The sequence below is a fragment of the Cololabis saira genome, chromosome 6 (genome assembly GCF_033807715.1).
Source record: "Cololabis saira isolate AMF1-May2022 chromosome 6, fColSai1.1, whole genome shotgun sequence".
Lineage (NCBI taxonomy): Eukaryota > Metazoa > Chordata > Actinopteri > Beloniformes > Belonidae > Cololabis > Cololabis saira.
In genome coordinates, this window is record NC_084592.1 from 41970077 (window position 1) to 41995631 (window position 25555).

General features: G+C 40.0%; 2 protein-coding genes across 2 annotated transcripts; one reads left to right on the forward strand and one right to left on the reverse strand.

Annotated features, from left to right (window-relative positions):
* Positions 1-3100: 3100 nt before the first annotated feature.
* On the reverse strand, positions 3101-12877 carry LOC133446561 (uncharacterized protein C13orf42). The gene is made up of 4 exons (XM_061724613.1): positions 12564-12877; positions 12440-12533; positions 8880-9024; positions 3101-3348 (listed from the first exon to the last, which is right to left on the reverse strand). Exons 1-4 carry the CDS (start codon positions 12875-12877, stop codon positions 3101-3103), a joined length of 801 nt encoding a protein of 266 aa, XP_061580597.1.
* A 5560-nt stretch (positions 12878-18437) lies between these two features.
* LOC133446562 (TLR adapter interacting with SLC15A4 on the lysosome) lies at positions 18438-23595 on the forward strand. The gene is made up of 3 exons (XM_061724614.1): positions 18438-18527; positions 19405-19781; positions 22354-23595. Exons 2-3 carry the CDS (start codon positions 19407-19409, stop codon positions 22924-22926), a joined length of 948 nt encoding a protein of 315 aa, XP_061580598.1. The 5' UTR covers positions 18438-18527; positions 19405-19406; the 3' UTR covers positions 22927-23595.
* Positions 23596-25555: the final 1960 nt, after the last annotated feature.

A 25555-nucleotide genomic window follows, 5' to 3' on the forward strand; every position in this document is an offset into this window, starting at 1 on the left:
TTAGTGGCATAATAGCCTATAAGTTAAGTTTGCTCACTCTGATGGTATGATCATATTTGGAGAGGGGAATGTCAGGTGGCTGAACTACATCATTTCAGTACATCAGTCAGAATGTGACTAACCCAATAAAATTAATTTACCTATATTACAAGCCTCTAAAACAGAGATACGTGTCACAATAAATTTACCGAAACAGGAGCATCAATCCAATCTACATATATAGTAGTACTTCAAACATACAAACAGAATACCCAATGACAAGTCATACAATATATTGGGAAAAAAAAGTCATAACATTTCTGGAACCAGGAAAAAGTCATAGAATTTCATGGGAAAAATTGTAAACCCTTGTGGAAAAAAATCATAAAATTTTGCCAAAAAAGTCATACAGTTTTTGAGAAAAATTGTGAGTTCCCACGCATTTTTACAAACACACGTGCCATAGGTTGCCTACCCCTGCAGTGTCAAGTGTCTGGTTCCTCGGGCACATTTTGCAACACATTTTGACATTTTGAATTTTTCCCCAAAATCAAAAACCACAACATCCAATTTCACTAATAGGAGACCCTAAAGATAATAAAAATCATTGTTATGGTTGATTCTACCTCAGGTAGGAGTATCTCGAAATCTGAGGGCCATTGTTCCTAGACTATTAGTTTAGCTCCAAAAAACGAATAATTCTGCTTTTAGTAATAATGTGTTTATTAGTCAACATACCTGGGCTTGTTTTACACAATGATGACTGAGTTGGACTAAAACTAGGGATGGGAATTGATAAGATTTTTAGGATTCCAATTCCATTTTCGGTTCTGCTTCATGATTCAGTTCTTTATCGATTCCCTTATCGATTTTTCATTTGGGGAAAAAAGGACAACAATGAGGCAAATGGCGCTAATATGATAGGCCGTGTTCGTTTGTTAACTAGTTACCTGCAGTATTATTAGCCACGGACATGCTAACATTGCTGCTGGGTTGAGAATTACTGGCGTTGGTCCGGAGCGGATTGAAAACGTGACATTTATTGATTGTTATTGGTTGCTGTTTGCACAAATGTTTTAGCATGATGATAGTATTTTTTTCCCTTCGACGATATAACCACTTGGCAGGTATTGCAAGTTTCCCTGTTGTCACTTCTTTTACTGAAATGTAACCAGACTTTTGAGCGTTTGTGTAGAGGGAATGCGCATGACGTCACAGATGCGACTTCACAGCGGGTTAAGCCCACTGAGTGGCAGAATAAACGTTCAGTTTGAGCAACTGGAAAACATCTAAAATGGGAAAGAGCTGTTGTGTGATCGACTGTACTCATAGATTTAGCAAGAAATCTGAGTTATCGTTTTACAGACTGCCTAAAAATAAGCTTAAGAGAGACAAATGGATCGCTGCAATTCACAGAAACAACTGGATTCCAGGCACCGAAACGTGGATTTGTGGTTCCCATTTTGTATCAGGTAATGTTTTATTTTTGGGTAGCTAACGTTAAACGGTCAAATCATAAAGTTCAGTGTCCTCATCACTTTAATTTCTACAACAAACCTTGCTTTGAAGTTGGACCAAGCGTCAAGACTTTTGTATTCCTTCAAGCTTTGCTTCGTGTATTTCCCCGGCGTAGAAATTAAGTACATATAAATATCAGGAAACTGGATTCGTGGCCAAATATTAATGTCCATGGACCACTGGTTCTTGGTAACTGTACGGGTCACTGTCAAGTCCAACTGCCTTTAATTTAAACCCATAATCGGCTGTTATCCCGTCTTTTCCACTAGTTGCAGCCGTTTTTGCCACTCAGTGCGAGTAAAGGCTGGATTATGGTTCTGCAACAAATCGACGCCGAGCCTACGCTGCAGGTTGTGTCGCGCACGCCACACCGTGCCTGACGCGCACCTCCCACAAATTGTAACTACGCGTCAAGAGGTCGCAGACCAACGCAGATCGAGAGGGCTGTGATTGGTTCGCTTGGTAGCAACACATTTCGGGTTCCGGTTCGTGAAGCAGTTTCTCTTTTCTTCGTGTGTGTGATTTATTTTTTTGTTTTTTGTTTTGTTTTTTTGCACAATAGTTGTCCTTATCTCTTTGATTCACTGTGACCGGAAAAGTCGGATAAACCATTCAGGAAAAGATCGCACCCCCCTAGCGGTCGCAGGGGGGTATTGCACCGCGGCGAAATGGAGTGACGGGTTCACAACGGCGTCACGGCAGCGGCGTGTGCTCTGCGTTGGTTTAACCAAAGATCCTCTATACAGAAGATAACGCATTACCGTTTCTGCCAATGGTATGAAATGGTATACACTTCCTGTCTCCTAAGTGGGCGTGGTCGCCCCTCTCCCCACATCGTTTTGGAACATACAACACTAGATAAAGTACAACTTTCTTCCAAAAAGACTTAAATAATAAAAATAACAGTATTATTAAGCAAAGAAGCAAGTTTTATTTTAGTTTTAAACTTCATTTTATCCGATGGTAAAACTATGAGAGCCAAATCTCGCGAGAGTGTGTTGCTCAGACAGAGACAGGTCTCAAACAAAGTTAATTTTCTCCTAATTTGTCGGTCTGAAAATTGCCATTTTGGTGTCAGAATGTTCAGAAGGTTTGTGGCTTTTAAAAAATGGGTCCCATATTTACTTAGGTTACTATGGGGCGAAGGAATTGGTAATAATCTGTGCTCACGTTCACTTTTCCCATAGGACTCAATAGACTCAGGACCTACTTCCTGTCTCCTAAAGGGGCGTGGCAGTCACGTGACACAGATACAGGAAACCCAACCGTAGTGGGCTGTAGAGTTTATTGAACGTCTCTGGTTTAACGCAGAACCATAATCCATCCTTAAGGGGGCGAGTGGGGAAGTGACGTCGATGCAGACCCTCTATTGCTTGGGCTGGCTTGCGCACGTTGCTTAGCAACGTGTGCCGACGTCATTCATGCCCACTGGAATCGAAAAGGTAATCGTTTGCAAAATTTACAAACTATTCCAAGGAATTGAAACACTGGGGACCGGTTCTGAACAAGAACCGGTTCTCGATTCCCATCCCTAACTAAAACCTTAATTTAAACCTTAAACGTCATCACCGGCAGCGCTGCTGGCTTCAAGTGTCCGTCAGCTTCACTGCTTTTTTAACTTGGGCTTGAAGCGCAGCGTCTGGAGGGCGCTGGCCACCACTTTGGGCAGGTGGATGGGGTTCCTCTGCAGCCGCAGCCGGCTGCTGGTGGACCCGGTCCGGCCCGTCTGCTTCGGGACGCTCTGCTTGGCACAGTCACGAGCTGCTCGGTGGTCGGCGTCGCCGGCGGCGACCCGCGGGACCTTCAGGACCCAGTTGGAGTGGAGGTCGTGCTCCGCCGAGCTGGACGCCACTGTGGACGAGACCGGAGGTGGTTAATGGTTCCTGCACGGAAACACTGACTACGTTTACATGCAGTCAAAATTTGGGTTATTGCTAATATTCCGGTTACTGAAACATTCAGAATATTCTGTTTCCATGCGTGAGCAAACAGGGTTATCCCTGTATACATGGTAATTAGTCACTTGGGATATCTGGATCAAACCAACGACGCACGGAAAACGTGATGACGCAATTCCCGTCATTTCCGCTTCTTCTTCCTGTATCCAAATTCAAAACAAATCCTGCTTCGCACAACTTTTCGCTCACCTTCTTGTAAATCTGGCTATCCCCGTACTTTCTACCGTCTACAAATGCAGAAATGTTCATATCCTTCATTACATTTATGAAGTGATTAGTCTCCTCCTGGTCTTGTGTTTCTCCGTGTTTATAAGAACTTCCTGGACTCAAAAGACCAGGATTCCTTGTGAACAGAACATGCGCAGAAAACAAATTCATGTTCCGTTTGATGGGGATATTCCGTTTGGCGTTTATATGACCAAATATTCAGGTTTTAAATGTAGTAACCCAGGGCTCATATTTGGGTTATTAAAAACCGGAATATGAGCAAATTCGGGTTATTCAAAGGGGTTATTGGTGTTTACATGGACGTGCAAATTCGGATTATTGCCAATATTCGGGTTTTAAAAGGGTTATTGATGCATGGAAACGCAGTCACTGGAACGAGGCGGACTGCCGTCTTTATCAGGGAGGATGTCCTGGCCAACGCAGAACAAACGGATCCCAAGTTCTGTTCACATCAAAACTTAGATTATTTTATCATTGGTGGCGCCATAGTGGTCTAAACGGCCAATGTGCATGGAGGGATTTGATCTTTCTGCACGTCGGCCGTTTAAACCAAATATTAGGCAAGGCAAGTTTATTTTTATAGCACAGGGGTCGGCAACCCGCAGCTCTTTAGGGCTGCCCTAGTGGCTCCTGGAACTTTTTCAAAAATGTTTGACTTTTTTTTTCCTTTTTTTTCTTCTATTTTTCTTCTTTTTTTCTTCATTTTTTCCTCAAAATTTTGACTTTTTTCTCGACATTTCGACTTTTTTCTCGACATTTCGACTTTTTTCCTCAAGACTGTACTTCAACATTAATCTTGACATTTCAACTTTTTTCTCGAAATTTTGCCTTTTTTCTCGAAATTTTGCCTTTTTTCTTGACATTTCGACTTTTTTCTCGAAGTGCATAATGAAAAAAAATCTTCCCCCAGTTATAACTAATATAGATACATGCAGCATGTGTTGCCTTCATTCTAAGGCTGATACAAGACTTTTCATTTTTTGCGGCTCCAGACATATTTGTTTTTTGTGTTTTTGGTCCAATATGGCTCTTTCAACATTTTGGGTTGCCGACCCGACACAATTACACACAAGGTAATTCAAAGTGCTTTACATCAACATTAAAAGTGTCAAGACACAATTAAACAGAAGATAACAAATAAAATGAAATAAAATGATAAGAAAAGAGGTAAAATAATAAAAAGCACAAGTTGTTAAAAAATAAGGGCAGTAAAGTATTAGGAGCATTTAAAAAGTCCAAACACACCTAACACTGGCACCTGGAGACATTTGATGAGGACAACTACGTTTCACTTAACTGTGAAAGAAACCTTTTTCTCAAGTTAAATATGTTTAGCGCCTTTCCACAATAAACCTTTTGCTTTGATCAGGAACAGGCAGATTTGAGACTAGCACCCACAAAATGACATGGTGGAAGTTTCTATGGCTGTGATTTAAGTCACAGGTGTAAGGTCCTCAAGAAAATACAATAAAGTCCCCCATGTGCAGATATCTAACCATCACATAGATAATAACTAGTCACCTCAGATTAGACTTGTAGTCAAGACCGCCTAAACGGAGACCAAGACACTACTAAGACCAGGGGCCTGTACTACGAAGCAAGTTCAACATATCCAGGATATCTTTTCCTTATCCAGATTCACTAAGCGGGACAATTGCAATCACGCTAAGCGGTCACACGACGGCGGTTATCAACTCGGTATATCAACCCAGGTTTTTCCAATCTGGATATGAGCGCGTGCACATAAAAGGGGCAGTGTTTTCAGCGCATGACCAATCGCAAGCATGGAGAAGTCCGCTGTCAGAGCCGCTTACTTCAGCAGTGAAGAGCAAACTATAATTCTACAGAAATACGATGAGTATAGGCATAGAATACAGGCAAAAAGCAACACAGTTGCAGCTGCAAAATGCAGGAAAGACAGCTGGTGAAAGATCGCTGACTGTATAAATGCGTAAATTCATAGGGATATAAACATATATTTGAATATTCTGGGAATCTTAATCTTAAACTGTAAACCATGATCAGCAATATTAAAATAATAAAAGGCTTGCAATATTTTAGTTGATTTGTAATGAATCCAGAATGTATGACATTTTTTGTTTTTGTGTTTGCATTACAGAAAATCACAATATTCTAATTTTCTGAGACAGTCTGTATATATTGGTTCTATAACTATTGTTGTTGGCCGATAACTTGTGCTGATGCTGTACCAAAGAATTGGGTTTATTTATTTATTTTATTTAATTTTTTATTTTTTCAGGAGGGGGGTATTTAGTATTTTAAAGTGACTTCTCAGAATGTTCGAGGGACGAAATTGAAAATCCCTTTTTTCCTATCCCCTTACAAATGCATCTTCTTTTTGATTTCTTCTTGATTTATTTATTTAATTGGTATTAGTTTTGGATTGACTGTACATCGGATTTTGGGTGATGATTTGTTTTATTTATTCATTGATTGATTTATTTTTTATTTTCTCCTCCACCTCTTTTTCTTTTTTTCCTTTTTTTTTGGATCGTTCATACAGGTACTCATCAGGGAAAGCAAAGGGGTTTTGGTGGTCCCTGAATACGCGTTCTCTTCGGAGGGATCCTCTCACGATCCGCGCACCAAGTTCCACTGGATTCTCTTCGAAAGGGCATGCCATTTTCCAAGAGAGCTGATTGGTCAGTGGGCGGTGCTTTTATACCCGGCGATCTGTATCTCGAACATAACCTGCTCCGGAGCAGGTTAGCTGTTCAGCATAAGTTACCATGGCGATGTATCCCGGTAAGAAGTGAACCACCGTCGTAGTCCTGAAAACCCAGGGTTAAACCTGAAGTTACCTCGCTAAACCCAAATCCCGCTTCGTAGTACAGGCCCCTGGACTAGTTCAGCTCAAGACCGAGACCAAAAACAATCCTAGTAATGTCCTGATCCTGCGTGATTGTATTCCATCATCCTGGTTCAGCTAGTTTCCATATGAGCTTGTTTTCAACTGCAGCTCAATAACACAGAGAAGTGGATGATGATGTTGAACTCACTATAAATGTTTTCATCCATCAGCTGAGATCAGATATGTGTGGCGACTGCACTACCGCTATTTCTACACTATTGGAGGATTGACTCCAGTGCTTTTAAGGATTGACACGACTACTAACTAGTCCCAAAGTCCTCTAGCAGAATAACCAGCTCCAACATCCCCCTCCACCTCAGAAAAGTAATGAATAGGAAATGTTGCTGATTTAAATTGGACTGAATTTGGAGATGAAACCTGAATTTTAAATATTAAAGATTGAAATGACATTATTTACCATTAAAGTAATCAGATTACACCGTATATCAGCATCACTGAAATGGCCCTGATGCTTAATCAATCACAACGATATGCAAATATTATTCATATATTTATTCAAACAAGGCTGTTATAAACACAAAACTGTAATTAAATACAGACACACATGCAGATGCACCAAAACATTAAATCAGATGTAAAATACAAATAGTTTACAAAACTGTACATTAACAAGAGGAAGAACTGCTGATCACCAGATTCTATCACCTTGGTGCAACGGCAACTCAATTATCCGAATCTGAGACCTGGAGAGACCTGGAGAGACCCAGAGACCCGAGACAAGACCAAGACCACAAAAAAACGGTCTCCAGAACTACAAATCTACCTCAGATAAATCGGTTTGTTCTGACTGACGGCTGCAAAGCTGATTGGAGGTCATTCAAGTTAGTTAGCCAGTACCTTTCAGGTAGATAAACGTGGGATGATATAAACTCTGTCTTTGGAAAAATAACATCTTTTCCTGCAATCAGAGGAATTATATTTTGTTTGGTTGATGCAAACTTGACCATTTCTCTAAACATCTACTGTATATTAATACACTGTATTTTATTTGTTTGTATATTTAGAATCTGCAAAGCTTTTGTTGACATGAGGTGTGACATTTCTGGTGTATAATCCTGTCATTTTTGCATCTTCTCAAAGATTGAACATAAAAAGCAGTTTGGCATTACAGTTTTACATTTATAGTTCTATGTTTTATATGTGACAAGAGACTTTTACTGCCCACTTTCATCGTTATAGCCGTTTTTTCTTTTTTTAGGCTGCAAACTTGAACACAACTGATCCAGAAAATAACCTGATTTAATTTCTAATTCTTCTCCTGAGATGCTGAATTAAAGGCCAGAATCATCACAGATTAGTACGACAGAGTATTAGGGCCAAACTAAGACAAAAAAAATTGCAAAATACCAGAATAAAGTCATAATAATATGAGAATAAAGTCGTACAATTACGAGAATAAAGTCATAATGTTGCGAGAATAAAGTCGTAATATTAAGAGAATAAAGTGGTAATATAACGAGAATAAAATCGTAATATTACGAAAATAAAGTCGTAATATTACGAGAATAAAGTCCTAATTTATGAGAACTCTAACAGGAAGAGCACATATCTTTTGTGGAAGAGGAGCTGTCTGGTATAGTATAGTATAGTATAGTATAGTATAGTATAGTATAGTATAGTATACTATAGTATAGTATAGTAGTGGTCGACTGCAAGTATCAGTGGTTCCATCTGCTGCCATTCAAAGAGGTTTTGTTGTTTCTCAGGAAACAATGAGGATGATCATAAAGATGTTCCTCTTCCACAAAAGACGCAGTTTCTTCAAAGTCTGTGGTTCCTTCTTCGAAATAGACACGTTTGCACAATCGTTTTAAAGTCCTTAGACTGATAATAATTCGATGCTGATGTTCCAAAAGATGAAGTATTTCCTTATTTGTGAAACTGATACTAAAATATAACTTCACAAGATGCTCAATATTCCTCATTTTAACACAGGGAGAAGAAGCTCTTCCTTTTAGAGTTCTCATAAATTACCACTTTATTCTCATAATATTACGACTTTATTCTCGTAATATTACGACTTTATTCTTGTAATATTACGACTTTATTCTTGTAATATTAAGACTTTATTCTCGTAATATAACGACTTTATTCTCGCAACATTATGACTTTATTCTCGTAATATTGCGACTTTTCCCGCAACATTATGACTTTATTCTCGTAATTTTACGACTTTATTCTCGTAATTTTACGACTTTATTCCCATAATATTATGACTTTATTCTCGTAGTTTCCCTTTTTTTTCTTGTCTTAGTTTAGCCCTAATACTCCGTCGAAGATTAGGGGAGGGTTTCCAGACTAACCAATGAAATCCACGTCGGCGTGCCCGTCATCCCTGTAAGGTTTGTGCGGAGGTTCAGCGGCGCAGGTGGCGATTACAGCGTCCAGGAACTGCAGGGTGTCCTCCTCGCTGAGGACGGGGGGCGTCGAGGGTTTGACTCCTGGTATCTGTGGGTAAAAGTGAAAACAGGTGTCGCTTTTACATGTCATTCATTCCCGTCTCATGTTCTGGAGGTAGATGAGTTCATCTCACCAGTGTTGTGCATGAACGAGTTCAAATGAACGCGTTCATTTCTGTGAGAACACTGAACTGAACGCAACATATTTGCAAATAAAGAACATGAACTTGTGCAGATCTGCAGATAACGAACTTGATGATGCCTCCTCTTATGATTATCTGCAGGAATTTTACACATCGTCTCCCAAAGAGTCCGACGGTAAAAATCTAACCTTTCTGTGCAAATTATGTCCACCTGCGCTAGGGCTGAAACGATTCCTCCAATAATTCGAGTAATTCGATTACAAAAAATTATCGAGGAATTTTCTCTGCCTCGAGGAATCTTTAATTTTGCAGCTCAAAGCAGGTATTTTGCCCGGGCTACGTTTAATGCGGCACAACGCGCTGACGTCACAGACGTAAAGGAAGAAGAAAGATATGTTTGGTTTTAACTAAAAAAAAAGGCAGAAAATGTCAAAAGTGTGGGAGAATTTCCAGCTGGACACCAAGGCAACACTGTTGCATCTTCACTGTAAGACAGAGCTGATACCACAACAGTACGTCCTCAATGTTGCAGCTTCTCCACCAACACCCTGTTTACTCCGAGAGCGGAGGAACCGTCACCCGAGATAAGCTAAAATAAAGTTAACGTAGCGCTAATTAATGAGATTACCGTTACGGTACCTTGGTAACATAACGTTAGCCCTGTGGAGGGCTAGGTTTCTATTAATTATGACGACTGTCGATGCGGCTAACGCATTTAATCAGTAAAAACACAGAGCTGTAGAGAGATGAGGGTGAAAAATAAAAAAGGAATAAAGCTAACTCGGTAGTTGTCAATTTTAGCTCTGTAGTCATTGATGGATAAAACCTCAAGTAGCGCTGGTGCCTAATGTTCTCCAATACAGTAGGACTCATAATTTTATTTTGAACACCTCCAAAACTCAAAATCTTATCAAGACTTTAACTTAAAACTTAACTAGAACTTAAAATTTGCTTGGCACAGGCCCTACCACTTTGTCTGACAAGCAGATTTGTCCCCACCACTTAAAAAATTAAGTAAGACGCGATTTGTCCCGTATTTTCATTAACGCCCCATACACACGTCTGTCACACACACATCAACACTAAATTTATCAATAATGAACAAAATAAAACACAGGAAACATTAAGGCCAGCAAAATCTTAGTGGCGGGACAACAGGACCTGCTGCATCTGTGCCCAATCTGTATATGTGTGTGCCAGACAGCGGGGAGGACTCGGGCTTCACCTCCAGGTAAGGCTTGGGAATTGGGAATTAAAAGTTGCGTTCCGCAGGCCCGGTTCTACGAGGGTGGATAAGCATGCATTGCACCCTCATTTTATGTGTCTTCATGGCGTAGCCTACGGCGTAGGTTACGCAGCGTCGCGCACCGTACGTTCGAATCCCTGCGTATCCTACGCCGTACGCTTTGCGTTGGTGCAACGCGGAACCATAAATCGGCCAGTGTCCGTCACTGATCTGCGTCCAGCAGTTTCCTGCACCAGCAAGACGCTGCTCTCTGCTGCTCCGTTAACACAAAGTAACCGTGGATATTCGCAAGTGGTTCAACGACACAAACAAGTTTACAGGACTGTCTCAGAAAATTTGAATATTGTGATAAAGTCCTTTATTTTTCTGGAGTCTAAAAATGTCATACATTCTGGATTCATTACAAATCAACTGAAATATTGCAAGCCTTTTATTATTTTAATATAGCTGATTATGGCTTACAGTTTAAGATTAAGATTCCCAGAATATTCAATTTTTTTGAGATAGGATATTACTGTAAGCCATGATCAGCAATATTAAAATAATAAAACGCTTGCAAAATTTCAGTTGATTTTTAATGAATCCAGAATGTGTGACATTTTCGCATTACAGAAAATAAAGGACTTGATCACAATATTCTAATTTTCTGAGACAGTCCTGTGTGTGTGTATGTATACATATACATATATATACATATATATATATATATATATATATATATATATATATATATATATATATATATATATATACATATATATATATATATATATATATATATATATATATATATATATATATATATATATATATATATATATATATATATATAAAATAAACACATTTTTATGCAGTTTAGAAGTTTTGGGGCTTTTTTTTGGCTCCTGCGCTGCTGAAATCAGGGCGTCCCTTATTTCTTTTTCTGAAAGGTGGCAACCCTACCTCGCCCTCCTAGTGACGCAACACCTTCAGCAAGTCTCGAACAGAAGTGATTTGGAAGTGGATGATAATCAGGCTACCCCTCCCCCCTCCACACCGAGTTTGGAAAACACGACACACGCAGTGAGAGTATGGACACACCGTTTCATAGCCTGGCAATGTTTGAAAACTTTGTAAGGGCAAGGGCTGTTTGCCAGGCTACGTCTCCTGATGCGCTCTTGCTTGGTCGAGGTTTGTCTGAGATTTGTTGGTGTGTCAAGGGCTGTGCAATTACCCAAATCGTGTCTTGTACTGAAATGCGGATTTTGAAATACGAATAGGGCCTACCCATGACGAATTGTCCCAACCCATGATGTTTCCGACGACCTAAATAAGACCGCGCAGATGGCTTTTAATATGGGGACAATATCGCGTCAATACGCATCATCTAATGCAATGCCTATTATTTATCATGAAACCTCAATTCGGAAGTTATGGGCCTAGCTCGTACCCAGCACTTTTCAAACCTTACTCAGGTTTATGGTAAATGTCCCCAGCACTTCTGAAATCAAACTGACGCCCATGGCTTGGCACAAATGAAAGTTCAATTGAAACACGTGGGAAAAACACCTAACCTTTTAAGTGGCATTTTTAGGTTAGAAATAAGAACATTTCCTTGTAAGATCCTTAGTTTTTTGAGTGAAGTGTAAGTTCAGGGTTTTTAAATGCACAGCCATGAACCTACTGTATTATATAATTTAGTCTTAGTGATGTCAATTATGCTGTATGAACTTGCACAACACTGTATGTGTGTGCATACATACACATACACAGGGGTGCACACAAGCCGGGACTCGAGGGTAAGTCTACTGCATGTTTTAGATGTTTCCCTGCCTCAACACACCTGATTCTAATCAGTGGTTGTCATCAACATGTCATCAAGGTTTACACAACTCTGTTGGTGACACAGCCTCGTCTATGAGGGTTGTGTTGAGGCAGGGAAAGATCTAAAACGTGCAGTAGACTAGCCCTCGAGTCCCGGCTTGTGTGCACCCCTGTACATACATATATATACACACATACAGTACATATATATTCACATACATATATACATACATATACATATGTATGTATGTATGTATGGATATGTATCTCACCTGTTCCTCCCTCCTGGGCGGTGGGGGGGCTGGTTTCTTCTTGGTAGAGATGGGGGCCTTCTTGGCCTCGGGGGCCTTCAGGTCCCCCCCGCTCCTTGTGTACTGCGTGTACTGCTGCGTGTACTGCGTGTACTGCCTCCTGAGGGCCACCAGGGCCTCCAGGTACTCCAGGCAGTGCTGGCTGTGCGCCTGCAGCCAGACCCGGTCCTCCTGCCGGCGGTACAGGTACAGGGTCTCCACGCTCACGGTGCTCTGGCTGCGCTTCAGGGTGCAGGCCTCCGGCGGCCTCTCCCCCACCACCAGCACCGACGTGCTGCGGACCAGCCGCACCGTGCAGGCGCTGTGGTAGTCGGCCTCGGCCCGGGTCCCCCCACCGCCATCCCGGCCTCTCCGCCCGGGCTGGTTGGGCCGGAACGCCTTGTTGATCCTCCTGAACATTAAACTGGGTCCCTCGGTCTCAAATGATCACGCAGGTTCCTCAATAACACGAGAAACATCCATCCGCGGGTCAGTACATCCTCACTTTTCACTTAAAAACAAACACACCTGCCAGGTGGGCTGCAGGCGGGGCCAGGCGCTGTCCAGGGTGCTGAAACCGCCCGACGGCTGGAACAGGTGCCGAACCTGCTCCAAATACACCTTTACTGTTACTGCATGTTGCTATGGCAACGTTGCTGCGGCAACGAGGTGGTAACTCAACACTTTTGGAATCAATACACCAGCAGCAGCAGCAGCAGCAGCAGAACTGGAGATATCTCACACAGGTGAGTGAGGAAATGAAGAAGAAGGACAAATGCCATCCAGGATCTTACTCTCTCTCTTTTTTTTTTTTTTGCCACTTTCTCTTTATTGGTTATTTCAACTTTTTTCCAACAATAACGGAAGTAAAAAATGAAATCAAAATAATAATAAATACAAATAAAATAATAAATAAAAATAAATAAAAAAATAAAATAATAAAAATAAAAATAAAATAAGAGAACAAACAGGTTGACTTAGGGCATACATTAATAAAAATAAAGAAACTCCCCAAAAAGCAGGATTTTACATTCACAGTCAATGAGTTACATTCCACAGAATATAAAGTCCACCTTTCCCATAATAATAATAATAATAATAATAATAATAATAATAATAATAATAATAATAATAATAATAATAATAATAATAAATAAATACATAAAATTAAAATAATAAAAATACAAATGAAATAAAAACATAAAAATAAAACAATGAAAATAAAAATAAAATAAGAGAACAAACAGGTTGACTTAGGGCATACATTAATAAAAATAAAGAAAATCCCCCCAAAAAACTTGGATTTTACATTCACACAGTCAATGAGTTACATTCCACAGAATATAAAGTCCACCTTTCCCAGTATTTTATATGCTGCTCAGCCTGTAATCTTAAGGAGAAGGTCAGTTTTTCCATGCGACCTATATCCTCAACTATTGTGGTCCAGTCGTCCTTTGATGGCGGATTTGTCTGTTAAGTTTAGACTCATCACCATGGAAACCATTAACTCCCAGTCGGAGCACCTAAAGTTAAGTTTAGACTCTTTTTGCAACTTTCTCTTTATTGGTTATTTCAAGTTTTTTCCAACAATAAAGGAAGTAAAAAAATAAATAAATAAAAATAAAATAAGAGCACAAACAGGTTGACTTATGGCATACATTAATAAAAATAAAGAAAACCCCCACAAAAAACAGGATTTTACATTCACACAGTCAATGAGTTACGTTCCACAGAATATAAAGTCCACCTTTCCCAGTATTTTATATGCTGCTCAGCCTGTAATCTTAAGGAGAAGGTCAGTTTTTCTGTGGTCCAGTGGTCCTTTGATGGCAGATTTGTCTGCAGCATTTCTGTGTAACGGCCTTCTAGCCAAGAGAACTTTATAGACGTAGTTGTCCTGGGCCATAAGACCATCTAGGATTTTACCCAGGTACAATGCAATAAAGGAAATCTCAAGTTATAGTCTGAAAATTGTCCCTAATTCTTCAGTAAATTCTTTCCAATATGGTTGAATAGGGGGGCAGGCCCAGGATACATGCAAGTGGTCTGGCATTGCCTGTCCACACTGCCTCCAGCATATATCCTGACCCTGCAAACCCTGCCGTTTAAACTTCAGTTTTGGAGTGATAAAGAATCTTATTATGTTCTTCCAGCAGAATTCCCGCCAGGCCCTGGAATTGGTGGTCCTAGTCTGACTTTCCCAAATATCTCTCTAGTCATCCTCAGATATCTCCAGGCTATATTAGATGTTTACTGTCTTTAGCCTTATATGCATCAGTAAACATATTAATTAAGTTGAATTCAATATTGTCTACAATACAGGATCTTACTCTCTGTATTCAGTCCAAAACCTATTTATGCATAATTCTCAGGTCCATAATTATCCAACTCACAGTCCAAACTCAAATTAATACAGGCTTCAGAGGGTCAAAGATTTACAATTCTGTCATTATACCTAGGTGACTTGTCTCCTCATAAATTAGAAATAAGAAGGCTCTGAAATCACTTCTCTTGGACACTAAATATTTTCCATATGGTCTGCTAAATGAACCTGGGTCCATTCATTATTTTCTTTATAGAGTTATATTCTTGGAGTGTTTTTTACCCTATTGTTGTTATATGTATGTCTCATTAACTTTGTTATTAACTTTTCTTCTACTCTTTAACCTGTATGACATGTATTAGGATACTTGTTATCTTTAAATGTACGGAGAATGCCACTTCGTAATCATCTTTTGGAGGTAACTGCGAAAGGTTTAATTGGGTTTGTAAATGTCCCGGTTGGTGCCACAAACTCTGAAATTAAAGATGTTGATTTGTGTCTAAGGTTTCAACTCCTAATTAATAATAAAAACACTCTCTCTCTGGTTTCATGCTATTGTCAGTGTCCTCTGTCGGAAGCAGTGGGAGCTTAAATAAAAGTCTCAACTTAAACTTTAAATTTTAAACTTTATTTATTTGTATAGCACCAAATCATACAATATAAAATGCAACACATGGTGCTTTACATGCAGAATAAAATAACAATAAAAAAAACCACAATTTAAAACATTCCATACGACCCCGCCCCCCACCCCCCACGCGTACACACACACTCACTCACACTCGTATACATGTGCACACACACACACACACACACACACACACACACACACACACACACACACACACACACACACAGTAAGTGGACTGGTGACATGGCTTAGCACTAACGATCCAGGTGAGGAAAACACTACCTATGGGTGGCCGTCCACACCGAGAGGCTCCACCGACCACGACCACAGGGAGCATCGCCACAGAGACCCCCCCAACCCGGACAGACCGGGGCAGACCCCACACAGAAGGTGGAGTCCCACCCCCAGCTACCCAGGCCTGAGGGATCCCCATGACGACACCCCCATGGGCGGAGCAGGCACACCTCCCAGTGTGGACAACCCCCCTGAGGAAACACTGGAGCTAAAAACTAAAAGATTAAAAGAAAGTAAGAAATGCCTAAAAGTGTAACATTTTAGAGAAATCTATATAAAACTTAAGATGAATAGTAAATAACATAAAGTAAAAAGTCACTAAAATGGATTAAAGTTTTAAAGATAATAAAAGGGCTAAAGAAGTAGACACAATACATAGCTAAAAAGACTAGGTAAATGAGATCAGATAAAAGCCAAACTAAAAAGGTGTGTCTTGAGCCTCCTTTTAAAAATATCAACGTTCTCTGCGGCCCTGAGGTTCTCTGGCAGGCTGTTCCATAAATAAGGGCCATAATGGCTGAATGCAGCCTCACCGTGGGTTTTGGTCGCGGTTCGGGGAATGGTTAAAAGGCCGGTGCCAGAGGACCTCAGGGTCCGTGAGGGTTGATACGGTAAAAGCAGATCAGATAAATAAGATGGCCCAAGACCGTTAAGACACTTAAAAACCAGTAAAAGAACCTCAAAATCAATCCTGAAACTTAAGGGAGTTATAAACGCAAACATGGGGGGTTTCATGTCGGAAATTAAATCCCGGCTGATACAGCCTGGAAGATTCTGTCACATTCACTGCATAGCTGATTTAGTTTTTGTTTACTTGCAAATAACAGACTTAAAACTGATGTTTTACTTGATCGGATTCACTCTTCGTCTTTGTGTTCCCGACACGCACTTTTGCAATTTAAAGTAGTGCATCGCACCCATATATCCAAAACTAAACTGGCTCGAATATATTCTGATGTAAAAATGCACCTGCTTCACTCTATCACATGTATTGGTCGTGTCTCTCTTTAGGTAACTTTTGGACATCAGTTTTCCAAATAATGTCAGAGACCATTTGTCACCAAATTGAGCCAAATCCTCTGACTGCAATTTTTGGAATTGCTCCAGACTTGGATTTGCCCAAAGCTGAACTCAGGGTTCTGGCTTTTGCTTCCTTATTGGCTCGACGAGGTGTCGCACTTAAATGGAAGGAGTCTGCACCTCCTCCTGTCTCACATTGGCTTAGAGCAGGGGTCGGCAACCCAAAATGTTGAAAGAGCCATATTGGACCAAAAACACAAAAAACAAATATGTCTGGAGCTGAAAAAAATGAAAAGTCTCGTATAAGTCTTATAATGCAGGCAAATGGCGAAAGGCAAAATGTCGAGAAAAAAGTCGAAATGTCGAGGAAAAAGTCGAAATGACGAGGAAAAAGAAAAAATATTTAGATGAATGTTGAAGTGCAATCTCGAGAAAAAAGTCGAAATGTCGAGAAAAAAGTCAAAATTTCGAGAAAAAAGTTGAAATGTCGAGAAAAAAGTCAAAATGTCGAAGAAAAAGTCAAAATGTCGAGATGAATGTTGAAGTGCAATCTCGAGAAAAAAGTCGAGAAAAAAAATCAAAATTTCGAGAAAAAAGTCAAAATTTCGAGAAAAAAGTTGAAATGTCGAGGAAAAAGTCAAAATTTCGAGATAAATGTTGAAATGTCGAGAAAAAAGTTGAAATGTCGAGATTAAAAAGGAAAAGAAAAAGGAATAAAAAAAGGAAAAAAGAATAAAAAAAAGATAAACAAAGAAAAAAAAGGTTAAACATTTTTGAAAAAGCTCCAGGAGCCACTAGGGCGGCGCTAAAGAGCTGCATGCGGCTCTAGAGCCGCGGGTTGCCGACCCCTGGCTTAGAGAAATAATGTTATGCATGAATCTGGAGAAGATTAGATATACTATCCGGGCAACGAGGTGTGTTGTGGTCTGGGTGGGGCCTGATAAGGGAAAAAAAATAATCTTCCTCTTCTAAAGTTATTGTTTTATTCATGACTTTTCATTAATAAAAAGACCTCTGAAAGAAAAGAAAACCGATGTTTGACCCAGAAAGGAGATCAAAATCAAGCATAAACACACTTTAAAGTGGATAAAATGACCATATCTCAAGCTCTCATGCCCATCTCGCCTGCAGACAGTTTCAAGGAGGAAATGAGTCGTAGTCCCAGAGCTGGGTGTGAAACCACGCTTCCGCTTTAGCGCCAACACATAACAGATGAAGTAAAGCTCTTAACCTCAACGGGCTTCAAAGCTGCAGCTTCATCTGTCATCACTTGATCTTTATTAAGAGAAAACGAAAAGAGGAAATAAAGTCCGTTACCTTTCCTCTGTTTAATTATATCATGACCTTCTTCTGCTTTAACACCTGCCACATTTACATAGAAAACGAAAACATCTGCGGGTTTAAATTTTCACCCAGCATTTATTCACGTCATTCAGTGGCAGCATTTTTTTTTATTTTACAAGAGTAAAATCAGATCTAAGGGCATCATGCACAGATTCTAATACAGGATGCAATCAAGAGCGCAATTCATCAATATAGCAAATACTGTAGTATAAAAAGGGGATAAGTTTGGTTAAGGTCCTGATCACAGCGGTAAGAGCACATCTGCAAAAATGGGAAGAACCTGGTAAAAAAATAAAAGTCCCAGTTCCTCTAGAGGTGGTAGGCTATAAAAACACAATTGTTCATTCCTATTCAGACAGCCTGCAAAGTGTTATGGTTAAGCCCATTCCTGGAAGACTATTAGACAAAGACTGTTCAGATATCTGCCATCCAGACACACAAGTCAACTCTGCTGCAAGGTAGGAAGAAGTCTGCTTGAAAAGCGTGATTTGTTGTTCTGCTGAGGCACGTTTGAGGGATGTAGAGCGACAGAACTCTACAAAAGTCTAGATTTGCTGTTTTGCTAAAGTTTGACCATATACATTTATTTTCCAGTGTCTTAACGTACAAACATAAAACAGGAACCTGGGGCTCTAAAACCTGCAGACTTTTTTGAGAAAAAAGTCAAAATGTCGAGGAAAAAGTCAAAAATTCGAGAAAAAAGTCAAAATGTCGAGATGAATGTTGAAGTACAATCTCGAGAAAAAAGTTGAGAAAAAAATCGAAATTTCAAGAAAAAAGTCAAAATTTCGAGAAAAAAGTTGAAATGTCGAGAAAAAATTCCAAATGTTGAGGAAAAAGTCAAAATTTCGAGAAAAAAGTCCAAATTTCGAGAAAAAAGTCGAAATGTCAAGAAAAAAGTCCAAATTTCGAGATAAATGTTGAAACGTCGAGAAAAAAGTTGAAATGTCGAGATCAAAAAGGAAAAGAAAAAAGAAGAAAAAAGGGAAAAAAGAATAAAAAAAGAATAAACAAAGAAAAAAGAAGAGAAAAAAAGGAAAAGAAAAAGAAAAAAAAATGTAAAAAATGTAAAAAAAAGGTTAAACATTTTTGAAAAAGCTCCAGGAGCCACTAGGTCAGCGCTAAAGAGCCGCATGCGGCTCTAGAGCCGTGGGTTGCCGACCCCTGCTCTAGGGGATGGGCTTTCTTGGGGACTGGGATTATAGGCAAAGTGGCCTATTGATGAGATTGTCTTGTCTTTTTTTTTGTAAACATCTATATTTGTTTTCATGCAGTAAATGTAAAAATGATAATCTGGGGCCTGAAAAGTTCCTGACCCTGTGTTCATTGTTGCAGCGATGCTTTGTGAAGGCATATTGCTGAGCATGACCTATGGTGCCGTGGAGGACTCCAACCCCCTCCCTGACCAAAACACCTTCCATGCTGGTCCTCACCCCCCCAAACCCCTCAGACTGGGCCCCACCAGACCAGCTCCACTCGTCCACCACAGTTTCCTGGAGCAGGCCGGCAGCACAGGCAGCTCCAGCTCTTCAGAGTCGTCGTACATTCCTCCGTTACAGTCCTCCAGTCTCCAGACCGCCAGACTGACCTCCCCTAAGATCCAGATCCCGGCCCAGGCCGGCTCGGGCGGGGGCGACTCCCCGTTCCTGGTCCCCTCCTTCTGCGAGAGCATCTGCAAAAACTACAGCGACCTTCACATCGGAGGCGAGCAGGTGAATGCATGAATTAATTTTTAAACTTTAGGAAACATATTGATGAATTATCAAAGAAATTATCTAAATATGTCGGCTTATTTTATAGACCAGGGGTCGGCAACCCGCGGCTCTGGAGCCGCATGCGGCTCTTTAGCGCCGCCCTAGTGGCTCCTGGAACTTTTTCAAAAATGTTTGCCTTTTTTTCTTCTTTTTTTTCCTTTTTTCTGTCTTTTTTTCTCTTTTCTTTCCTTTTTTCTCTTCTTTTTTTTCTTTTTTTTTCTTCTTTTTTTCCTTCCTTTTTCCTTTCCTTTTTAATTTTGACATTTCAACTTTTTTCTCGAAATTTTGACTTTTTTCTCAACATTTCGACTTCTTTCTCGAGATTGTACTTCAACATTAATCTCGACATTTCGACCTTTATCTCGACATTTCGACTTTTGTCTCTGCATTTCGACTTTTGTCTCTGCATTTCGACTTTTTTCTCGACATTTCGACTTTTTTCTCAACATTTCGACTTTTTGCATAATGAAGTGCATAATGAAAAAAAATCTTCCCCCAGTTATAACTAATATAGATACATACAGTATGTATTGTCTTCATTCTAAGGCTGATACAAGACTTTTCATTTTTTGCGGCTCCAGACATATTTGTTTTTTGTGTTTTTGGTCCAATATGGCTCTAAAACATTTTGGGTTGCCGACCCCTGGTCTAGACTGAGACATTTTCTTCCTCTTTAAGCTCTCCTGACTCTGTACCGGTCTCTATTTGAGCCTCATTTAAATTATTGTAATGTTTTATGGTGTAATACATATCCAAGTTATGTTGACAAACTACAGATTTTACAAAAGAAAGTGATTCGAGTTTTTATCATGGAGCAAATGTAATGCTCCCTCTGATCCTCTTTTTTATGGATAAAAGCTTCTGAAACTTACTGAGTGTAACATTTTCCACAATGCCTGTGTAATGTATAATGTAGTTTTTAGACTCAATGATAGACTCTGTCATCTCATCCCCATTTATGCTCCCACTCATGAACACGCCACAAGTGGAAAACATCTTTTAAAGAGAAAGAAAAGGAAACTGAAATGTACAAGTTTCAGTGTAACCTGTAAAGGTCCAAAAATTTGGAATGAGCTTGATAGTGCTATAAAAGAGTCTGCATCTCCCTCAATTTAAAAAAAAAAGACTAAAACAAAAATTGTTATTAAATTATGTCTCTTATTAAATTTTTTATGTACCAATACCTGATGTATTATTTTTATAAGAACATATTTGTATCTAGGAAATCTGAGGAGGTCTCAGGGTTTTTTTTTTTTTTTTGTGTGTTTTTTCTTATTTAGGTTATAAGGTTATTATACTGTATGTATATGTATTATATGTGTAATTAGGGCCCGAGCACTTACAGTGCGAAGGCCCTATTGTATCTGTAGGAATTTTTTTTTTTCTTTCTTCTGACGAAAGGAGGGCCTTTTTTCCCCCTAAACGTGCCCAAAAAGTCACCACATTTTGCACGCAAGCCAGGCCTGGCGAAAAATTTTATATTTAAGGGTTTACATTAATGGACGTGGCCTAATGGCTCAACAGCGCCCCCTAGAAAACTTCATGCCTCAAGCCCCACAATACGGTTTGACATACATGAACGAAAATCGGTACACACCTGTATCATGGCCCAACTTAAAGAAAAGTCTCTTGGCGCCATGGCCGAAACCGAAGAGGAAGTCAGCCATTTTGAACATTCTGAATTAATCGCGTAATTTTGGGGCAATTTATGCCATTCCTTCGACAGTTAATACGGCCCGAACCGTAACGTGCACCCAGATGTGTTATACATCAAAATATGCGTCTCCATCCTGTGACTACGCATATTACTTTTCTCAGTCAAAAGCGTTACCGTGGCGACGCTAGACGCCAAAACGCGCTTCATCTGATTGGTCCATATTTGATAGTTCCCCAAAAGTCACCAAATTTTGCATGCAAGCCAGGCCTGGCGATAAATTTGATATTTCATGGTTTGCATTAATGGGCGTGGCCTAACGGCTCAACAGCGCCCCCTAGAAAACTTTTCTCTGCCATAACTTTTGAATGGTTTGACATAAAGAGTCGTGGGTGGTGTCATGGGATTCGGTATTGAGTCCTTGACCAAAATTGGTGAAAATTAGCCCCGCCCCTTCTTCTGATTGGTTGTCCCTATTTTCTGCTATCACTTTTGAATGGTTTGACATAGAGATTTGTGGGTGGTATCATCAGACTCTGTATTGACTCCTTGATTTTCGTTGGCCGGAATTAGCCCCGCCCCTTTTTCTGATTGGTTGGCCCTTTTTTCTGCTATAACTTTTGACTGATTTGACATAGGAAGTCGGCTGGTGTCATTTCTGATATGCTTATGGGGGACAGTGGCCATGAGTGCGAGGGCCCATTCATCGCTGCTTGCAGCTTTAATTTATACTTGTTCTGCTGTGTTACTGGGCCCCTATTCATAAGCTAAAGCACTATCTGGGGAGTCCCATTTTACAAACTTCGATTTATTATTATCTGTATTTGTGTTTTTTAATGATTTGTAAAATAAACTCTAAACTCTAAACTTTAACAGGTGCTGCCCCTCTCTGCCAACGACGGGGAGCTCCGGGTCGGTGCCGAGGCGCCGGCCGGCGGCCCCTTCCTCCAGTCCTGCGACGTCCCGGCAGACGTGGGGGAATCTCTGCCGGGACGGGCCTTCCAGGGCGGGCCGGGCCCCCTGGGGGGCCCCCTGGGCGGGGCCTCGGCCCACTGGAGGCAGGCCAGCGGCCGCGACCGCAGCTTCCTGCTGCAGGGACGCGAAGGCCCGTTCTCCAACTCCCTCCTCAACCACTACCTGGAGCAGAAGCTGCTGGACCTGTACCAGCAGTACATGATGGAGAACATGGGGAGGGAAGGGGCCGCCGGCTCGGAGTCCGGAAACATCTGCCCCCTGCTGGGGTCGGAGCTGGTTCTGACCAGCCTGGACCAGATCACCCTGCAGCTCAGCCGAGAGGGAAACCTGGAGGCCGGTCTGGCCAAGGACATGGTGCTGAGCTGCCTGCTGCGGGTCGCCGGAGACATGCACTCCAGTGAGATCAGCACTCCGGTTCTGCAGATTTCTAATGAAGCATCGACAGAGCAGCTCACAGCGAGTGAAGAGGAGTAGCAAGTAGGGCTGGGTTTATAGTTTATAGTTTATAGTTAAGGCCCGAGCACTGACAGTCAAGGACCAATGTCTGTGAGTTTGGATTCGATATGTTGATTCATTTGTAAAACCTTTTAAATCAAACTTTGTGAGAAGTTCTGACCATCAACAGCTCAAAGATGTAACATGTAAAATGTTTGGAAACTGCTAATTAACCTCTGTGTATCTTAATAGCTTGTTTCCTTATTTAAAATATTAATGTTCATGAAATAACAAAAGTTAAATGCATTTGAGCAGAAGGAGAGAGCTTTCTCTCCTGCGTTACGGTAAAGTGTGAGCTGGCATGAAATGAAGGTGTTGCAATGGAAGCAGCTATAGTTTAAATTCAACTGAAGAACTTTAAAGTTACTGTCTACGCGTCTGGAAAAGCACAAAACCCAACGGGATCATTTGTAATCCTTCATTCAAATGCAACAAATGAATAAACAAACAGATAAATAAATAAACTGACAGTGCGAAGGCCTTATTGTATCTGAAGGAATTTTTATTTAAATTTTTTTCTCGTTTTTCTTCCGACGAAATGAGGGCCTTTTTGCCCCCCTAAACGTGCCCCAAAAGTCACCAAATTTTGCACACAAGCCAGGCCTGGCGAAAAATGTGATATTTAATGGTTTGCATTTCTTCTGACACTTTTTGTACATCAAAATATGCGTCTCGATCCTGCGACGATGGGCATTACTTTTCTCAGTTAAAAGCGTTACCGCGGCGACGATAGACGCCAAAAAGCGCGCCCCCCTTCATCTGATTGGTCCATATTTGATAGTTCCTACTTTCTGCCATAACTTTTGAATGGTTTGACATAAAGACATGTCGGTGGTGTCATCGGACTCGGTTTTGAATACTTGACCTTCATTGGCATGAATTAGCCCCGCCCCCTCTTCTGATTGGTCGATATTTGATAGTTCCTATTTTCTGCCATAACTTTTGAATGGTTTGGCATAAAGCGTCATGGGTGGTGTCATCGGACTTAGTTTTGAGTCCTTGTCGAACATCCACTGCTAAACCAGGAAGCAAGAACACACGGAGGCCTCACGTCAAGCACTGGAAACCTGCAACAAAAACCACAAACGAAACACAAAACCGACACGGAGCCGACCAAAACACGAGCAGCAATCGACCCAAATCTCGAGATCTGATCACAGTCTGAGCTAAGCTACCGCTAACTAACCCCAAAAACTACAAAGCAAGCAATTAAAAGCAAACTTAAGGAGGTAGCATATAAAAAAGAAAGGAAAGACAGAAATAAAGTAAAAAATCTAAATAAATTCCATTTAACATTAAGATATAAATAAAAACAATACATATTCATACATTTTATAACATCAACAAATTCAAACAATGTATAGTTATCATAGTTTGCACCAATAACCATTTTGAATAAATATTTGATTCAAATGTCAAGAATCGTTTCGATACCGATTCTTAGGATTCAGAATCGATTATCAGGATTGGATTCAATCCGATATTGATTTGTATGATGGAGTATTAGGGCCTAACTAAGACAAAAAAATTGGAAATTACGAGAATAAAGTCATAATGTTGCGAGAATTAAGTCGTAAAATTATGAGAATAAAGTCGTAATATTATGAGAATAAATTTGTAATATTATGAGAATAAAGTCATAATATTATGAGAATAAAGTCGTAATATTGCGAGAATAAAGTCGTAATATTGCGAGAATAAAGTCGTAATATTTTGAGAATAAAGTCGTAATATTGCGAGAATAAAGTCGTAATATTGCGAGAATAAAGTCGTAATATTTTGAGAATAAAGTCGTAATATTACGAGAATAAATTCGTAATTCATGAGAACTCTACCAGGAAGAGCACATCCGTCTTTTGTGGAAGAGGAGCTGTCTGGTATAGTATAGTATACTACTATAGTATAGTATATTATAGTATAGTATACTATAGTATAGTAGTGGTGACTGCAAGTATCGGTGGTTCCATCTGCTTCCATTCAAAGAGGTTTTGTTGTTTCTCAGGAAACAATGAGGATGATCATAAAGATTTTCCTCTTCCACAAAAGACACAATTTCTTCCAAGTCTGTGTGGTTCCTTCTTCGAAATAGACGCAGGCGTTTACACAATCGTTTTAAAGTCCTTATACTGATAATAATTCAACTTTATTCTCGCAACATTATGACTTTATTCTCGTTATTTTACGACTTTATTCTCATATTATTATGACTTTATTCTCGTAATTTCCATTTTTTTTGTCTTAGTTTGGCCCTAATACTCGTAGATTTGGGTTAGTGTTATTAAAAATGTTTTTTGAGCTGTTGCCTGAATTATATGACTGTAGTTATGCAACATATGAACACTAGGACGCTTGTCGCTGCAGTCGCTGCAGCTGCTCTTCGACGCCAGGTTCATTGTTTGATAGTTTCACACTACACCCATGTGTGAATTAAATGACTACTGGGATTAAAGTTCACCAGGGCAAAAATCTATTGAAGAAAAAAAAATAAAAAAATCGATCTTTAGACTTACGAATCGATTTTTAGGAATTAATATAAGAATCGATTTAGAATCAGAAAATCGATTTTTTCAACACAGGCCTAGTAGCAAGGAACTCTCAAACAGTCCTC

Coding starts and splice junctions, on each gene's coding strand:
- LOC133446561 (XM_061724613.1), bottom strand. CDS start 12,877: ATGTTCAGGAGGATCAACAAGGCGTTCCGGCCCAACCAGCCCGGGCGG. Junction 12,534..12,563: donor CTCAGGAGGCAGTACACGCA/GTACACGCAGCA, acceptor GCAGTACACAAG/GAGCGGGGGGGACCTGAAGG. Junction 9,025..12,439: donor CGCCCAGGAGGGAGGAACAG/GTGAGATACATA, acceptor TTTTACCCACAG/ATACCAGGAGTCAAACCCTC.
- LOC133446562 (XM_061724614.1), top strand. CDS start 19,407: ATGCTTTGTGAAGGCATATTGCTGAGCATGACCTATGGTGCCGTGGAG. Junction 19,782..22,353: donor TTCACATCGGAGGCGAGCAG/GTGAATGCATGA, acceptor AAACTTTAACAG/GTGCTGCCCCTCTCTGCCAA.